General features: G+C 39.5%; 1 protein-coding gene across 1 annotated transcript; it reads left to right on the top strand.

Moving 5' to 3' along the window:
- Positions 1 to 773: 773 nt before the first annotated feature.
- Positions 774 to 7735, top strand: nup35 (nucleoporin 35). The gene is made up of 9 exons (XM_042426271.1): positions 774 to 1202; positions 2103 to 2258; positions 2369 to 2493; positions 2581 to 2638; positions 4878 to 4986; positions 5083 to 5152; positions 7019 to 7147; positions 7321 to 7461; positions 7554 to 7735. The coding sequence occupies exons 1-9, from the start codon at positions 1190 to 1192 to the stop codon at positions 7629 to 7631; spliced, it is 879 nt and encodes a 292-aa protein (XP_042282205.1). The 5' UTR covers positions 774 to 1189; the 3' UTR covers positions 7632 to 7735.
- Positions 7736 to 20349: the final 12614 nt, after the last annotated feature.

Genomic DNA, 20349 nt, shown 5'->3' with positions numbered 1-20349 from the left:
AAACATCTCCAACAAATGTGAACCAATACGATAAGGCAGAGGGTGTACTTATGATGTCTTGTTGGAAAAAATTGACCAAACCATGGACTGTAAAAAACAAACAAACAAACAAACAAACAAAAAACTCGAGGCTCATTCTTATGACGTAAAGTCGTAAAGTAAAGTTTGATGCATTCAGGGGTACACGTTTATAGTTAAAAAAATTCAAGAACATGCTCCTTTTTTGTTGAATTCGAAAACGACCAATATTAAAGTCCCCTTCCTTAAAAACGTGTTTTATTCTTGTTCCTTCGGTGGGATGTTTGAGCTTCACTGTGCAGAATGATGTATGTGCAGAGTTTGACACTAGAAGGCTGTTTTCACAGTCATCTGCTGAAAGTGTAGTTTATCTGAGCTCACTTTAAATCAGAGTTTAAAGATCCTCTCCAGACATGGTTTAAGATGTATATAGAATACTCTACTTTGAATAATTATTTGTATCTGATGTGGTTTTTCTCACAAAAAAGTTCAATTATCATGTAAAAATTTTAAAATTACATTTCCTCCTTGTCCCTCATTGAAAATTCCAGAATTTGTATATATATGTAAAAGAAAATATATATTAAGGTCTTTTCAGATAAATTTTCCCTTCCTTTCCTTCCTCAGCTACGGTAGAAGGATAGTAACACAAGTAGGGAATTTTGTACAGTATAAGACTGCACTGCAGTGCATGGCCAATATAGAAAGCGGGAATTACAGCGATCAAAGCAGAAACCAAAAACTAATTCAATGTACATCTGAGAATGGACTTGGAAAAACGCTAATCTATCTTTTAAACTTAAACCTCAGTTCATCACTGTCAACTATTAGTTTCACTTTGATTTTACACGTCATATCCAGAAGTCCCCTGAACGCGTCTTTAAACTGACTGTGTTAGCGGCAGCACCTTCAATCTCCACCGGCTGCTCCGAACTGCAAACAGACTGAAGGGGACTGAAAAACAGCCGATTCAACATCACGTAACTTAAACTATTTGGATGCTGTCAGTTAACGTAAACCCGCTTGAGTAGGCATCTCAATAACACCAAGTTTTACTGACAAATCCGTTAGTTTTGCTAACTGTTAGCCGTGTTAGCTTTGCTAGCTATACAGTTAGCCTGGCGTCACTTCCTACTTTTGAAACTCGCGGCCAGAAAGTAACGAAGCAGAGATGGAGTTACAAGGTAACTCGAGTTTTATGAACTATTTATTTGTTGTCTGTCGTTCATTATACTGTTCTGCTGTTATTTATATGTTAATGTTTCCACTGTGCCGGCCTGCTAAGTTCACAGTTAGCTCGTTAGCTGTGATGGTTTTTATTAAATGTAACACGTGTTATTAGAAGCCAGACAGCTCGTAATAACAAGGTTAAAGTATTCACACAGACTAGCAGCAGACTCATGGGAACAGAGATCAGACTCTTTGTAACTTCTGTGGTTACATTTGTTGAAACGATCCAGATCCAAACATGAAGACCTCATCAAACAGGACTCAGGTCTGCAGCACTGCTGTAAACTTTTACTGACACATATTGTCACATGATGCATCTGTGAAAAGCAAACAACAACTGGTCTGTCGTGTATAATCGTTACAAACCCAGAAGGTGGTCTAATGACACTCAGCACTGTTCTGATGATATTTCCAGAATCTGCCAAAATTTCTGTAGCCAGAGGTGACCTGGAGCTTTGCTCAGTTTGTACAAAGTGAAAATTACAGCGTTATATTTAACGATTCTTCATAATGTTATATCTTCATACACAGCAACATGTTTATATTTATCTTGAGTGAAAGAAAATGATTGAGGAGATATGCCACCTCTGCATGTGGCTGCTTCTTGGATTGGGAAACAGTCTGACCGTTACAGTGATTCCCTGCCAGGAGATAACTTGGAGGATGTGAGGAAGTGTAGAAAGGAAAGGAGGACCCAGAAGTGAGCCTATCACAAACATCGGTCCAGCAGTCCCCAGTATTTAAAGTACTAGAAATATACTGCTACATACTAGGATGTTAAGTCCTACACTTTATCTCAAGTCATTGTTGACTTGAGGTGTCAGCACTGAACTTGAACTGTCTCCGTCTTTCAGTGGGAACTGAACCGATGACTCTGGGCTCTCCCACCTCTCCTAAGCCAACCCCTGGTGCTCAGTTTTTGCCCAGCTTCCTGATGGGTGACCTGCCAGCTCCAGCTAGCCCACAGCCCCGCTCCTTCAGCCTGGCCACGCCCATCGTGGAGAGCACAGGTATGCAGGAAGACACATCCACTGACAGACCAGCTGATAGATACTGTGTATGCTGATCATGTTCATTCTGTAGATGTATCCTGTTTATACTGCACTCTCTGTATCATTAGGTGGAGGAGGCTCCGCCCCACAGCCCGTTGTCCCCACCCCCAAGGATAAGAGTGGAGCCCCGCCTGTGCGCAGTATCCATGACGACCTAATTAATGTAGCTACGCCCCTCAGCGCACATAGGCAGGTTAGTACATAGGCAGTACCTGTGAAGGTTATTAAAGTGTGAACAGTTTATTTATCACTCTGCCTCTCTCTGTCTGTTTTTCATCAGGCTTTTCCAGTGATGCAGTCTCCTCTGTCTGGACGTCAGGCCCCAACTCCAGGAACAGGTACACACTGATTACTATCACTACTACTGGTACTACCTTTTCTACTGCTGATATTAGTAATGATTCTACAACACGTGTCAACACTGATACTGTTGCTGATGCACTGTAGTCAAATAAAAAGCCATCTCTTAAAGTGGGAAGTAATTGTTTATTCCAGAAGTTAAATTTTGTGTTAAGTGCACTAATTGGCCAAAACTATGTGGACAATGCTGTCTACGCACATTTTGTGTGCTTTTGTTCTGGGGCTGAGGTTGTAGTTTGGGCTCCTTAGATCGATTGAAAGGAAAAGTTGATGCTCCAGCATATAAAGATATTTTAGACAATAGTGTTCTTCCAGTTTGGTGAAAACAGCAGATCAGGTCTTTCGCTGCAGTGTATTATAGTGGAGGCGACGCTCCTCGTCTGAATAACATCAGAAAAAAATAGCAGAGACACTATACATGCAGCAAAGGCCATGTCTTTAAGGAGTGAGACAAATGTTTAAACCATCATCTGGTAACTAAACTGATCACAAGACCAATGCATCAGGATCTGTGTCATTCAGCTCAGCAGGTGATTGATCCTTTGCAGTAATTATAGGGATTCACGATTTATGGGTGGCAGATATATTAGATATATTATTGGCTGATAAGTGAGCAAAAAAACTTAAATTATTGTTATTGTTCCGATAATGGAATTACAGCCAATAATACGGAGCAGACGCACACAAAACCTGCTTCTGAATGCGGTCTGCTCTGCTGGCCACAGCTGAGAGAATGAAACAGACTTTAGGTTATACGCCAACAATGCTTATTATCCATAAGCGCAACAAAATCTATAAATAAGTGAGATAGTACAGCAATTTATCAAACTGTTGAACACACAGAACATAAACTTGCAACATCTTCAACAACTCTGCCTCAGTTATCTCACTGATCACTCTTTAACCGCAGCTGCTATGTTTTACAGACAAACAGAGCTTGTTATGCCAGTAGTGAACTGTTATGAATGAGCTAAAAACAAACACTAATTCTAGGTAACAATTGGGCCTAATTAGCCACGTTAGCCTAATAAGTCTAATTCTTGCAGACTTTGAGGCTGAGACCAGCAGTACCTGCCTGCAGTAAGTCTGTTCTTATCAGCAGCAGCGGGAGGACGACTATAACCAGTTTATTGTAAAAGACTTCCAGCCTTTCAAAACAGTGGAGTGAAGTGCCTTACATAAACAGTCATCAGTTATTCTGCTGGATTGTGTAGCTTATACACACTTGTCAATAAGAAGATAATGTCTGGCATTAATTAGTCTACATATTAAAAGATTAACTGAGGTTATTACAAACAAGATGTATTCTGTATTGTTGGGATGGTGAATGCTATAAACATTGGTGTTTTTAAAAAATAAGCTCTAGTCTAAAAATATATAAACTTAGCACAAAAAGTAAGGAAATTTGTGTTTGGTAGATTATTTCTTTGTTGTAACAATGCTTCTTGGCAATAAATCTTACACCGTTGGAAAGCCTGTTTATTTCCCTTTTTAAATGGTGCCACATTTGTAAGGAACATGCATTTGTGGGATGAGCAGCAGAGCTGAGTATGTGGGTTGCGCCCATGAAAAATTTGCCAAATCTTCTCTGCCAATGCCAAACAGCTTATTCTGCCATTGACTCTTGTTTAGTGTTTGGTGGATTGGATGATTGAAGTTTGAAGAAACCAAACATATTGGCAATTTAACAATGTATTCATTTAATGCATTACTTGATGCATTACTTTTAGCTACTTTAACCATTTATCAAATACTTTAAGCTAATATTTGAATCGTTTATGTTACAGCTGACTGATTTGTTTAATCAAATCATAATTTCTTTTTTCCCTCAAATGAGCTACTCCACAATCTTTCCATGAAACCCATGGCAACAGCAGGAGTACCCCATGGGTGTATGATATGAATAATATATGTAGTATAATATGTATTCTATGCTGTCGTAATACAGCCATGACAAGTACCCCTGGTTTGGAATCACTGTATTAGGAGTAAACGACACACAGTCGAGACCTTTTCTTTCTTAAAATATGTTGGTGTCATACTTTTGAGCCCTTCATGGCTCAAGGAGGACTGATCTGATTGGTCTGACAATCTCTGTGTGATCACCTGATTACTGCTGCTATTCCCTTTATACTACTGTCAGCTGTCACCCTACCTGTATTCACTTACCCGTCACTCTCCCTCTGTCTGTCCACCTGGCTCGGTGTCTATCTCCAGGTGTGCAGCAGCTGTGTCTGTCTCCAGCTCAGGTGGATCCGTTCTACAGTCAGGGAGAGTCTCTGTCTGCTGATGATCAGCTCGACCAGACCTGGGTCACTGTGTTTGGGTAATTCTACTGCGAAATATACTTCTAACACTGCTGCACTGCTTAATATACTGTGGATATATATATACATTAACTGTGTGTTTGTGTGTTTGTTAGTTTTCCTCCAGCCTCAGCCTCCTACATCCTCCTGCAGTTCGCTCAGTACGGAAACATCCTCAAACACACGGTGAGACACACAAACACACACAAACTCCTGTCAGCTGTGATGTTAGAAAGTGGTCAGATGGGCCTTTTTTGTCTTTCTGAATGATATCAGTCTACTCAATAACTTCTACTCATGTGTTGACATGAGTGCTAAATAAAGTGTCTTATGTGAACATGAATAATATGTTCACTCCTGGAGCAGCAGACTATATATATCAGGTTAACTGCTGTGGTTTCTTACTGAGACAAATGTTTGATCATAAGATTCCACTGGAGTTTCACACGATCATTAATATCAATGGTAGGGATCTCAATAGTTAACCAGTAATCAGTTAACCACTGAGAATATTTTTGACTGGTTACGCATGTCAGTCTATAGGTTAATTTGCATACACACTCAGCTAACAGCTAGACAGTTACTTGTTGACAACATCTGATCTTCTTTTTGAATGGATAAAGTAGTGATGTAAAACTGACTCCTACACGGAGTGTTGCATTATGAGTTGTTTGTAGCATTCATGTTGCTAGGCGAGTGAGTGTCTTAATGTCTGTTTATAGTGAATGTGCTAAAAAGTGTTCCGTTACTCCAGTTAAACCTGCAGGAGTTTCTGAAGGCTTGTGTAACGTGTTTTTCTGCCACGGAGGAAATAAATTCATGACGAGTGAAAACGAGTCCAAAGCGTCTTCTGATGTCTCTACTGCAAAAAAAAGAATATGTCAAGCTGCCAAATACCACTGTGAGAGATGATAAGGAGCTTAGAAGGACAAACAGTCGTATTAATGCTAACTGCCTTTTTTTGACCACTTCCAAGAGCCTGACAGGAGACTGCACAAGTATGTAACTATATTATGATGTAAGTTATATTCAAAAAGTAACGTTATTTTTCCAAAAACAGCTGCTGGTAAAGAGGGGGTCGTCTTATAATCAGGGTCGTATTATTATTTATATTCGTACCTCGAGCCTGAGTACATTATGCCATCGGGAGCCGCCCCAAAGCAGTCAGCCTAGGGGAAACACTGGAAGGAGACTTTGTCCAAAACTACTCCTGCTCAAAGATGATTTCTCCTTTCGCTATTTCTCTGTTTAGCGTCATTTAGCGTGCCTTTGCTGTCAGATTGATGACTTACTAACTAACGTTAAAAGTAAAGTTAGGCTTTGATGTCTGCTTCTTGACTCATTTTTAAAAAAAGACAAGAGAAAGACAGAGAGAGCATCAGCAAGAGAGAGAGCAGTGGTCGAGCGAGCTAGACAGTGAATGTAGAGAGAGAGCGCTGGTAGCGAGAATGCCATTGAATCAGATCAATAAAACGTTATTTTCTGATCGTTTCACAGCGGTTATGGTCCGCAGAACAAATAAACACGCCCACACCCCCCCCACACCTACCCTGCGGCTGAACGCTGCACCGCTTGATTCGGTGTGAATACGGCCTTATTGCTGACCTTCTCTGCTCTGCCCACATTCACCATCACTTTTCTGACGCTCCCTCTCTTGCTCAACCGCTCACGCTCTGCCCTATTCCTTAAAAAGAGTTACGCTACCTGCAGTTTCCCAGGCGACGACACAGACGTTGACTCACGTTTTGAAACAGCGCTGCTCAGATGCTCCCAAACGCTATTGATTTCTGAATGAATGGATATTTGGTGTTATTTTTGGCATTTAAAAAAATATTTTTTGGCCTGTCGGGGGTTCTCGCTGTACTATTATAGGGGAAACACTGCATATATACATACAGTCAAGTATTTGGACTGTTCCACATTTTTTGTTCTTCAGGCTCTGTGCTTCATTACATTCGATTTGAAATCGATAATGGACACTAAATTAAAAGTCTCAGATCATAGATGTATGTTTTTATGTTATTATAGATGTTGTTGATTGTGTTCTGACAGATGGCGTCTCCTGGTAACTGGATGCATCTTCAGTATCAGTCCAGGCTTCAGGCCAGGAAAGCTCTGTCTAAAGATGGAAAAGTGTTCGGTGACGCCATCATGGTGGGAGTCAAACCCTGCATAGACAAGGTAAGTTCCTGATTTTACCTACCTGTCTGTCTGTCTGTCTGTCTGTCTGTCTGTCTGTCTGTCTGTCTGTCTGTCTGTCTATCTCTCTGCTGTCTGATTGGTTCTTCACATCAGTTGACATAGAGCTCAGAGGCCAGTGTGAAGTTGTTTCTCTCTCTCTGTCTCTCTCTCAGAGTGTGATGGACTGCAGTGAAGCCGTCTCGTCTCCCCTCTCCACCTCCTTCTCCTTCTCCTCCTCCATCCTGCCCTCCACTCCTCGCTCCGCCATCAGACCGCTCAGTGCCACCTACAGGAGCTCCGGCAGTGACTACCAGGTGACGTCTGACCCTGACATCAGGGTTCACTTAAAATCTACTTGAAAATCTGAACTGTGTTTGACTTGAGAAATATTTCTGTCTGTTTTTAGGTGGTAGCAGACAGACAGACACCCAGGAAGGACGACAGCTTTGTTTCCAAGGCAATGGAGTACATGTTTGGCTGGTAACATCACACAAGGCATCATGGGATACTTGCAGCCTAAAGACTCACTACACTGTGTGCGTGTGTATTGTGTGTGTGTGTGTGTGTGTGTGTGTGTGTGTGTGTGTGTGTGTGTGTGTGTGTGTGTGTGTGTGTGTGTGTGTGTGAGAGAGAGAGTTTGTGCTGAAGAGGATGGATTGTCTTTCTGTCTCTCTTCTTTTATAATCTGTTTTTTACTGTTTCTGTCTCAATAAAGTTTCTCTCTGGTATGAAGTGAATAAAGCTTTAAGTTTCATTCAGACGTGTCGTTCTGTCAGCAGCCACGCGGTGGCACTGTACACCTACTGTATGTGTGATAGTTGAACATGAACGTGACTAGGAAGTCACTGCCCAGCCAATGGTACAAAGTGTTTGTATTTAGTAGAATAATCTTAATCATTTCACACAAGATAACAAATGTACTTTAAACAGCACAATCCAAACAATGAAATGATGGAATGAGACTAATGTTTTCTTTTTGGTTGTCGTTTCTCCCAAGATGTCACCCCTCATTTGTATGGTGGAGGATTTCTGGACATATGATGCGTCTTTGTGAGGAATTGTCTTATTTGTGAATACTCGGTGCACTCAGTGAGGAAGTGAAGCTCTGTCTCAGCAGCTTGTAGAGAACCGTGAGAACCCAGCCTGTCTTCTGTCAGTAGCAGTGTTTGTCTGTGTCTATCTGTTTAGATAGCCAGGCTGTGCTCCTCAATGTTTTCTACAGCTTTAATTTTAGCTATAGTGCTGAGATAGGGAGGTTGTGTATATCTGCATTTTAGGGTCAAATAATTGTTTTGTGTTATATTTTGGTAATTTCTTTCCAATAGGTCAGGTTATTTTCATCGTGTCTAATTTGATTAGAGTCGACTTTTTGTGCCAATTTAATGCTCTGATGCTCCTCAGAGATTGTAATAGTGCAAAACTTAACTAGTGAAGTGAGTGAGGGTCACTTGTTTTAAGGTGTTGCTAGAAGTTACGGGTCCTTTGTTTAATGATAGTGTTCAGACGGAGCAGATGTAATTCTTCCCTGCTTCACTACTCTGTACTCTTAGTATGGTTTTGCAGGGTTGGTTCAATAAATGCTTTAAATATTTTCATCCAGATTTGTATCAGGATATCTACCTGTACTGCTCTTTTTATGGAGTGAAATGCTCTTTTTGAATTTTCTTTTAGTCCTGTTAATGTCATTTTAATTCCTATATATGTGTAGTTGTTAGATTGTGCGATAGAGATGTTTCTTTTGTTCTCTTTATAGATAGACTGATATACACACATATGATATATATGTATGTATTATACTCTATATATACACTTCATGCATAAAAGAATGGTATAGACAAGAGTAATAACAGTTGCCTGTCCTGGTTGTGACACTTTTTCATCTTTCAAAAGTTGAGAGGAAGTTAAAATGATAGGTCCTACCCTATGAAATATGATATAGTTTGCACAACTTTGTCCAAATGCTTCCGTCTCGTGCTGAGGTGTTGCCACACCAAGGGCTTATTTCAGAGGTGATGCCCTATCAGCATGGTAAAATTGCTTCATGATATAGAAAACTTTTTCAACTGTCTTTAAAAATAGAAGTCTCTCCTGAGCTTCCTTCAGCGTTATTGTAGTGCTGATCTCCCACTTTAATGAAGAGGAAACTGTTTCTCATTTGTAGTTCTTCATCTGTTCAGATTCCTGACCATGTGAGCAGAGATAAATGGCCACTTTGGCTGTTACTGATGACTAACAGAGCAGCTTCACACGTTACTTTAAATAATTTACTTTTTAATATCATTATCACTCACAAACCGCTTAAGTTTCAACCCATTCTCATCACATCCTCCTGACGCTAAAAGACGGAGTTATCACAGTAACACCTTTAGCTTCCATACATACACTGTATGAGGGTGTTTCTAACACCACTGGTCCATACATAAACTGTGTGAGGGTGTGTCTAACACCCTGGTTCTCAGATCCTGGGGTGTGTTTCATAAATATGGTGCAGAAAAGCAGAACTTTTTGCGAATCTGAAATGCGTAAAACAGCGACCCAGGTTTCATTTGTAACATATAGTATAGAGACAGAGAAATGTGAGTGTGTGAATGATTGTCTGTCTCTATACTATCAGATGTATTGGCATGAAACTCTTTACAGACATTCATGTTGTCCTTAGAATAAATGGTAATTTGTTGATCCCTTAACCTTTCCTCTAGCTTCATCATCAGGTCAAAACTTTAATTTGTCAAATTCTTTGGTTTATGACCAAATATCTGCAAAACTCATGACTTTCCTGTCAAACTCAGCTGTAGTTCACGTTAACTGCCAATTAGCAAATCATATCATGCTAACACATAAGCATTTCAGCTCAAAGCACAGCAGCTGTGCCTAAGTACATTCTCACAGAGCTGCTAGCGTAGCTGTAAACTCTTAGTTTTGTTGTGTTAGAAACTGACATGAATTACAGTGTGGAAGCATGATGTTGAACATGTATTTTCTTCTTTTAAAACTACATTTACACTGACAGTAACATTGGGTCTCATTTATGTAAGATCTGGCCATGTTCACCTCAAAACAGAGAAATTGTAACTTAAAGTTCTTTAAGTAGCCTATTACTGAGACCAATATATTTCTTGTAAAACATAAGTGCATTCATTTTATTTTCTCTTCTCCAGAAGCTAAAAATATGAATTCTGTGAGAAACTCAACCTGCACATTGTTCTTTAAGATCATCATATTTTGAGAAGAACAGATTTGGTGATGATGTTTAGTGTCTCATCATCTCTGATGCTTCATGAGCTCAGCTCAGAGTTCTCTGTGTTTCTTTGCACCACAGAAGAAGAAAAGCTGTTGAGCAACAGATGGTTCCCCTCCTGAGAACAGAGCATCCCGCTGGAGGAACAACACTGCTGTGATTAATGAGAGCACATACATACACACACTCACACACACAGGCCTGACACTGCAGTTGATAAATATATGGTTCGGTCATTATGATTCTGCATTGTTTTATACAGTCCCACTGGTATAACATGCATAAATACTGTGCACACGTACACGCACAAACACTCTGTTTCTGTCCTGTTCTGTATTCCTGTGAGGATGCAGAGTTCAGTCTGATAAAGATGCTTAGATTGATCAAAATCAGCAGATATTTGTTAAATGATTTGATCTGGCTCTTAAAGGATAGGTTCATATTTTATAATGTTTGTCTTAAAACAATAGTAATATGCTTACATGCATTGAAAGGGTTACTGCTTCTCCTGTCTACAATGACCATAAGTATTTCAGAGATCCCTTTTAATCATCCCTCTTCGCAAGCAAAACTAATGTCAGCATGTTTTTCAAATAGGTTTTGCAGCTAATAAGCTATCTAGCCTGCTAACTGGTATTAACGGTGCGCTTGTTTGGTGGTTCGTTCATCAAGCTAAGCAGCTGTTCATGTTTGTAAGTTAGATAAAACCGAGACTTGAGCAGGAAAGCTAATGTGGGTTGTTGTTGTTGAGAGTGTGTGGTTCTTGTGTTGTGTAGCAGGATTTTATCAGGCTCAGTTTGACTGTCTGCTCAGCCCATGATAGAACACCACGTTATCACTTTATTCAATATTTTACAAGGTCTCCTGCTATGTAGATGGATAACAGAACTGTAATTTCATCAAATTAATGCCAAATTAGGGGGACACCATCATGAAACCAAAGAATTTATTTAAAATATTAATTTCTCCCTTTTGGTTTCTGATTTTTTTCTCAAAGGAGAATACAGGACAAGGTGGGCAGGTGATTTACAGAGCAGATGTTGCTGTATTAGAGAAGAAAATGACTGTGAATATAGTCCAACAGTGCTTTCAATGTGCATATGGGAATGTGAATATAGTTTTAAGACCTACTTGAAAATATGTGAACCTATCCTTTAAAGCCTTCAATAACCAGCCGTCCATTTGTTTTTTTGTGTAATTCTGATGATTTTTGGCTGGGAGAGGATTTTGTCTGGACGGCTCTTTTGGGTCTCAGATGTCCTGAGTGGACAGTTCAGTTTAGCTGTTTGTTTTGTGTGTTGAGGGACAAAACAGTTTGTGTCACTGTGAACATTGCAGCTGCCAGATTTTTTAAAAGAAACTGGAGAACAACTAAAAGTTTGAAATTTAAAGAAGTTGCTGGTAAATGGTGAATCATCTGAGCATGCTCAGTGTGCTAAATGAAGGCCTGGATGAAAGAACGTCTGCTGCTGGATTCACAGGATGACTTCCAACAGGCCTGCTGATCCTGGGTGTCTGGTGCTCATCATATGTGTATATAACAGTTAACTGGGTTTGTCAGGGGGTTACACACTGAATCCTGCTCAGTATGTAACATGTCATCTCCTGAGTCAGGTGAGTAATGTCTGCTCATGATGAAGTTCTTTGTTTCTTCAAAGAAGGAACGCAAACTACAGTTACACAGGAACTCAAGTTTAAGCCTTAAGAAATCAGAGAGGGAGGAGCGGCTGTGGGACTAGGATGAGGTGACCTTTGACCTCTGACCTCTCAGCGGTGGAATAACCTTTGACCATAGTAAGAAGGAAATGCAGAGAGCTGCAGATGTGACAACAGAGCTCCATTCTGCTGTCCAACAACTAAACACAGCACTCTGGTAGTATGTGTGTGTGTGTGTGTGTGTGTGTGTGTGTGTGTGTGTGTGTGTGTGTGTGTGTGTGTGTGTGTGTGTGTGTGTGTAAGCCTCTTTATCATTAATACAGTTTGCTTTGTCAGATCTGGGACAAAACAGAACAATAGAGCTGAAACACTAACAACACACAGACCATTCTGTATATTTTACTGTTTCCTGATCCATTTCTCTCAGATTTAACCACAAAATGTCCAGAAGAGATTCTGCTGCTGCAGTTATGGAACATTATTGATTACAATGTGAGTGAACACAAACGTAAGCAGAAACCAATCTGTGATTAGAGATCATGCAGGGATACATTTATAATACATCATGCAGGGATACATACATGATGATGACAGCTTGAGCAATTATTTTAAAATATATTTAGAATTTTACTATTTAACTATTTTTTAATTAATTTATTTATTTTTATTTTATTTTATCTTATTTTTATTATCTGATCATATGTTTTGCATGAAAAATTCATGAGTACCTATAGCTGTACATTAAATGTATGGGAGTAAAAAGTACACTGTTACCCTCTTAAATGTAGTAAAGGTATGAAGTAGAAGATTACCATATGGAAATAGAAATGGAAATAAGTACAAGTACTTTTACATATGTATTCCCATTTTTACACTTTTTTTAATATGTATTGAACAAACAAGATATAACATGTTAATTAGTGAGCTTTAGATGTGTTGGTAGATGGATTTTGTCACCTTTGGACAAAGCAAGGCTAGCTGTTTCGCACTGTCTCCTTTATTAAACAGACAGACATGAGAGTGGTATCAATCTTCTCATCTAACTCACAAAACAGTGACTAAGCATAATTCCCAAAATATTTAACTTTTTCTAGTTGCTTTCCACCACTGTTAGTAGGAAAGCTATGACTAAATGTTAGGGCTGGACCATGTAAACATTATGCCATGATAAACTGTCACATTTTTTTCAGTTTCAGTAAATATAAGTTCAAGATTTTTTCATACATCAATACATAACATTTCATTTTATTTGTTTATTGGCTTCCTTTTTATTTTTAGCTACCCCAGCAGTGTGGCTCAAGGGATGATGTTGGTCAGACTGAAATGTCTCGACTATTGGATCCATGTTCCCCTTTAGGATGAACTGTAATAACAATGATGATCCCTGAATGTTCCTATAATGCCACAGTACTGTCAAAACTGTAATATGTCCAATGGGTTTAAATACTTGTAAAACTACTTACATTCCCATGTAGTGCTAATTAGCAAATGTTAACTTGCTACAGGCCCGGTGCCAGGATGAAGTGATTGAGGGGGCTGTTAAACATTGCGAGGGGGCAATTTTAAAAAAAGAAATTTCATTGATTAAAGTATGCAATAGCCTCAGAAAGGCAAAATAACAACAGCAGGCTACTGTTTCAAAATCAAAGAATACATTTATTAATCAGAGCACTCACATGAACTTAGCACTAGAAGAGAGCTAAATATTTTTTTAATTTATGAACGATTCTCTGTCAAAATTAGGAGGATGCCATGTCTGTGCATTGCTACAATGGGGGGAAAATTGAAATTATGGCTAAAAGTTCTATTTACAACCAGGAAAAGCAACCAGACTAAGAAACCGAACTAAGTGGCATGTTCTGTCTTTCCATCTGTCTGTCTGTCTGTCCGTCTGTCTGTTAGTCCATGTGTCTGTCTGTCTGTCGATCTCAATTTCAGCACAGCCCAAGCATACACCTATGCAAACAGCCTAAAAACTAGCTATTTTTCTATAGTTACATAAAGCTTAAACAGAGGGGACAAAAGATACAACTGAGGGGGCTAAACCACCTCAAGCCCCCTCATGGCAGCAGGCCCGGCCTGCTAACACGCTAAACTAAGATTGTGAACAAGGTAAACAACATCAGCATGTTAACATTGTCATTGTGAGAATGTTAGCATGCTGACGTTAGCATTAACCTCACAGAACCAGTAGTGTGGCTATAGATTCTGGATTCATTAGAGTCTCACCAGATAAAACCTATGGACTTTTATTTTGAAAGAAGCAGCTTTATTGGCCAAGTATGTTTGGACACAAGGATTATTTTAAATGTTTGGATAAGGAATTTGACTCTGGTTTCCAGTGGCTCTCAAAATACTTACATACAAATGATGCACATACAGCTGACCTACAAAACAAGGACAGCAAGTTAACAAAGATATAAACATCATGGCTGTGGGTTTTAGGCTGGTTAGTTAATTTTTAGTTACGTTCACTTGTTCGTTAAATACAATTAAAACACTTGATGGATACTTTATAGGTTGACTCCTACCAGGTTTTTCTTTCTTTTCTTAAGTTTGATTGACACTTAACTTAAAAAAGGATCTCTCTAAGCTCCCAAAAATAATACAGAATAAAACTCTGTCTCTGTCTCTGTCCTCTGTCAGAGTCTATATCTGCTCATTGTGTGAATGTACAGTGTGTGTGTATGTGTGTGTGTGTTTGTGTGTTTGTGTGTGTGTTTGTGTGGGTGTGCAGTATGTGTGTATTTGTGTGTTGCTAGACAATCAAACATCCCCTTAGTCTCTCCCACGGTCACCATGGGAACTGTAGACAGGAAGGACGAATTTGAACTTTAATTAGACATGGTATTTATACACACAAACACACATACTGTATGTCCTGATTCATATTTCACATTTGACCTCAGTGTTTGTCAGTCTGTGTTTCTTTTTGAACTCTCATGACTTCATCACTCAGATGATTTAGTAGAACTATAGTTTTTCCATCAGTGACCCTCGGCAGGCAGTATAGAGGCCAAACGGTCTGTCTGCAGAAGAAAAATCATGAAATCAATCTGTTTTGTTTATTTTAGCTGTGAAGCTCTGAGCTCAGCTATCCTGTGAAATTTCATGTTTTTATTTGTATTTTGTCTGTCTTGCCTTTTAAAACACATTTAAAGAGCAACTACACGCAAATCTTTTTTTTTGGGCAATAAACTTCTGTTTAGTCTCAGATATAATAAAACAACAACAACAGGCACAATGCGCCACCTAAAGGATGAATTTAAATACAATGATTTTGGAATATTTGTGCGTACATGAACATTTGTCCTAAGACACGTCATCGTCTGCGGACAAAGGTGAATGCACCATCCTCAGATTGTTAGATTTGTCCACAGCCTTTGACACAGTTGACCTCTGACTGATAAACTCCAGCACTGGGTTGGCATATCTGGGACAGTTTTAAACTCCTATTTATCAAACAGACAATGTTTTCTTTCTATTGGTGAAAGTGCTTCACCTTCCACCTCTGTAAAATCTGGAGTACCCCAGGGGTCCATCCTTGGACCAATCCTGTTCTCAGTGTATGCTCCCACTTGGTTACATCAGTTGCACGCATGGCATGCCATTCCACTTTTATGCAGATGATACACAAATGTATAAGCTGGTGAAGCTTGACAACTCCATCAGCATTTCCACTTTAAAAAACAGATTGGGTCTGAAGAAGGCTGACTGCAAGTAAGAGCTGTTGCTGAAGTCAAAGCTCGAATCCAGTGATTTGGGTTCAACTTTCTCCAGACATGATTTGTTGGAGGGTGTCTCTATTTTGAGCTTTACACTCTAAACACACACAAACATTTAATTTAAAGTCTGTCTTAAAACAAAAGCAGGAGCCCAAATGAACATTGAAACATGTTTTTCTTGTTGTAATCATTCCTCCTGTTCATACTGACCATTAGAAGATCCCTTCATAATGCACTTACAATGTAAGTGATGGAGGACAAAATCCACAGTCCTCCTTCTGTGCAAAAATCTATTTTAAAGTTTATCTGAAGCTAATATGAAGCTTCAGCGTCAAAATGAGTCAAATCAAACAGATATCTTTCGACGTTACAGTCTTTTTAGTGCCAAAGTTCCTCTTTTTGTTACTATACTTCCACCGCAGCTCAACAGGGAAACACTGTCTGAGGAAACACAAAGAGGAAATTTGATGCTAAAAAGACTGTAAATGTGTCAGATATCCACTTGATATGACTAACTCAGACTGCTGAAGCCTCATATAAGCTTCACATCAACTAAATGCATTTTTGCACTAAATGACTGTGTAGACACACTGTGGATTTTGGATCCTATCACTTACATTGACAGCACATTTGAAGAGGATCTTTTAATAGCCAGTATGTACAGGAGGAACGATTACAATGAGGAAAACCTCTTTTTCTAAATGTTGTTTTAAGACACACTTGAAAAATTGTGAACCCATCCTTTAAAAAATGATTATGATGAATTTTGTCAGATTTCCACCAAATCTCCATTTTTGTGAAAAGATTTGTCTCATCAGAAGAAGATTTCAGAGCGTCATGTTTCTATAAGAGACTGTCTGTCTCTGTCTAGGACTCTTGCCCCTGGACAGAACAGCTGTTTTGCTCCAGAGGCATTGTGGGTCTGTGTTGCTGTGGCAATGCCTCCAGTTACGCCAGCTGTTCTACCTCCCGATGTCAACATCGCTACTGGCAACCATGTTGAAAACAACAACAACAACAACATCATTTTGATCAACATCATCTCTACAGTGAGGATACAGTTTTTTAATATACATACAGCCAGATGATTCAGTTCATTAGCTTAAATTCAGGACAATCAACGTGTTTGTGTGTTTGTGTGTTTGTGTGTGTGTGTGTGTGTGTGTGTGTGTGTGTGTGTGTGTGTGTTGCTCCAGTCATCAGGAACCTCTGACATTGGAAAACTGTTTTCTTCCGAATAGAAACCAGCTGCTGTTATCAGCAGCTAATAAGCTGACAGGAAGTGACCTCACTACAGCTCTAGTCTCTTATTGGAGGTCAGGATTGCAGCTCTGACCATATTGTTCGTCCCATTCCTGCAATTCTGCCTCACTTCCTGTTTGTTTATTTTAGCCGGGAAAATAAACAGGATGGAGTTTCTGGAAACTGTTACCATGGAGATTCTACACACACAAACACACACACACACACACACACACACACACTGAGTGCAGCTGTCAGCTGGTTGAGAGGACGGGTCCTTGTTGTTTGGGAGATGAATGAACAGAGACAGACAGTGGAGATGTTGTTGGGAGAGCATTCAGCAAGTATCACATTTAATCAGATGATCTGCTCCACCCTGTGTTATAAAGTTATAAAAATAAAACAAACTGAATGAGTTGTATGTCCAGTGTATATATTAGGAACATATATTAAGAATCAGCAGTGTGGAGTTTATAGAACTACAAACAAATATGTGTCTGTGTCTGGTTTTCTATTGATCTATAGAAAAATAAAGACTCTTCTTCATTGACATCTATTCTTTGCAAACCTTAAAAGAGTCTAAAGCTCCATTGGGACTGGATTTATGTCTGTAGGGAAGGATAGTGATGACATTACCTGCACTGGTCAGTGATTATAATCCAACATGCCAACTAACCAACATACCGAGCCCTGTACAACATCAGGAAGATCAGACCCGACCTGTCTGAGCATGCAACACAACTCCTGGTACAGGCTCTCATAATATCACACAGTGACTACTGCAACTCCTTACTGGCAGGTCTCCCTGCATGCACTCTCAAACCTCTACAGATGATCCAGAATGCGGTGGTACGGCTGGTCTTCAATCAGCCTAAAGCAGCACATGTCACTCCTCTGTTTATATCCCTCCACTGGCTCCAGTCCCAGTGTTATGGGCGGGCCGTGAGGGGCCAGGCCCACCCCTCCAGGAATTTGGAACTCCCAGGAGAAACGTTGTTTTAATGCATGGGCTTGCTGGGACCCAAGCCCTAGGCCCAATGACATGAAAGGGCCCACAAGGCTCAGGGAAAAAAATAAAATAAAATTCACAGGGAGGAAAAAAAAACTCCTGCCTCAAGTTTTTTGTCCATTTGTGGTGTCTGAATTTCACACCTTTAGTTTCCTTTTTAATCTTTCTGTCGTCTCGTTCTGTTTCCAAGAAGCCTCTTTAACCCTGCAAAGTTTGCAGAAGTTACTGTTATTCAGATTTTTGTGTGATGCTGGAGCAGGAAGTTAACTAGCTGACTAGTTTCAGTTTAACCAGTGACTGTATTAAGTGGTGACTTTCAGGGGAATGTGTTGTGGTTGTCGTGGTGACAGCAGGTATTGAAAACATGAACAGAACATGTAAGTGTCCTCCTAAAAGTCTTAAATTATTGTATGTTCAACACAGTATACATTTGTCTGGTCCTTTTTGTATCACATTATGTAAATTAAATGGTGTTGCCAACAAGTAACATTCACATTTACCGGGCCCGTCCATAAAAACCAAATGCCTGGCCAGTTACTCTCCTCTGGCACCACGACTAACTGGCTCCCACTTGCTGCATCAAATTCAAAACCCTGATGCTCACTTACAAAACAGCAACCAAAACAGCTCCCGCCTACCTGAACTCCCTCATTCAGGTCTATAGTCCTTACCGCTCACTACGCTCTGCTAGTGAAAGGCACTTGATACCAAGCTAGAGACCAGCTCTTTTGTAAACACCTCCGCACCTGATGGACTGAAAAAAAAATGTCTGTTTTTATGCATTCTCTGCACTGCTGGTTGTCACCTACGACCTATTGGACCTGAACTTCGTTTACTTAAGCCACAACAACGCAACAACACAAGTAAGCTGGCACTTAATTGCGTTGTTCTCTCCTGAATAGATCCTTACTTGTGTTGTATTAACTCTCATGTGTATGTCACTTTGGATTAAAGCATCTGCCAAATGAAAAAACATCTTGTGCATCCAAAAGTCTACTAGAGTTTTATGAATACATTTTAGTTCAGCTTTTCATTCACTGAAGATGTGCATCCTTGTAGAGAGGGTTAATGAGGGGTTAATGGTGGCCATATTAAGTGCCATCTAATACCAACTAGCGGGGAGAAGAAGTGGGATATAAAACCCTCCAACAGCGAGCCTGCATCAATGCTGACTTACTGAGCATGTGCAACGCCTTTGTGTTCGTCATGGAAGACGTTCCGAACAAATATTAAGTTCCGTGTGACAACCTGCACAAACATAAACTCATAAACTGCTTAGACAAACATAGACACTTTTGATATCGTCACACAGATGTTAAAAACTTAAAGGTTACATTATATTTAGGATCAAATATACCATTCTCTAGTCTAGAAAACAGTAGAAGTGTTCATTTGATTGTAAAGTGTTGTATATTTACAGGGACTGTTGCTAAAACTAAGCAGCTTATAAACATAAGAGTGCAAAACAAGATGCTTACAAAGAAAAGAAATGCAACCAAAGAGGCTTGGGAGTAATTTTAATATTATAATATTAGTATTTATTTTTCTCCATGGGCTCTGGCCTACTGTGGAGTGAATGTAATGAGTCTGCCACCTCGCTGCCCACACTGTTACTTTGTATGTATCCTATTATTATAATGTTTCTGACCTAAACATTTTCTTCACTATCCTCTCTGACATATTGATTAACAGGTTCATTATTAGGGAATTGGACCTTGAGAGTGTTGTATCACCCAAATAAGCCACAAAAAAATGGGAGAACCTAAAAAAAAATAGAAGGCGATACCAGCAAATTACTAAACAAACCAAGAAATTTCTGTCCTTATTTGAAAAAAAATGGTGGAGAAGATGTGAGTTACTTTTGTTGTGAATGTTTTATTTGTATATAAAACATATATATATACTAATATATTGTAAATTATTAGTTTTTTGGGCATGGGAGATGGAGGCTCATCTTTACCTGTACAAAAGCATCACTATGCAAAGAGTGTAGTGATGTGGTCCCAAGAAATGTATTCTCGTATTTTTGATCATAAAAACACCTTCTGGAAGATCTCCTTCTCTCATCTTGCAACAGCTGGTGGATGATGGCAATCGTTGCTGCTCCTGAACATTGACAGTAAATAAAGATTTATTCTAAGAATATAAATATCCATATGCAGTCAATGATCTCAACAGATACTGACTGGAAGAGAGGGAAGTTCATCCCAAACTTGGCGCTGTATTTATACCCTACAATTTAATGAAGGGAACTTCATTCTGCTGTGAGTGTGACTTTAAACAGAGTGCACTCCATGATGAAGTGGGAGGGTCAGCTTTGGAAAAGGCCCTT

The sequence above is a fragment of the Thunnus maccoyii genome, chromosome 11 (assembly GCF_910596095.1).
Source record: "Thunnus maccoyii chromosome 11, fThuMac1.1, whole genome shotgun sequence".
NCBI lineage: Eukaryota > Metazoa > Chordata > Actinopteri > Scombriformes > Scombridae > Thunnus > Thunnus maccoyii.
This window is presented reverse-complemented; position numbering and strand designations above follow the sequence as displayed.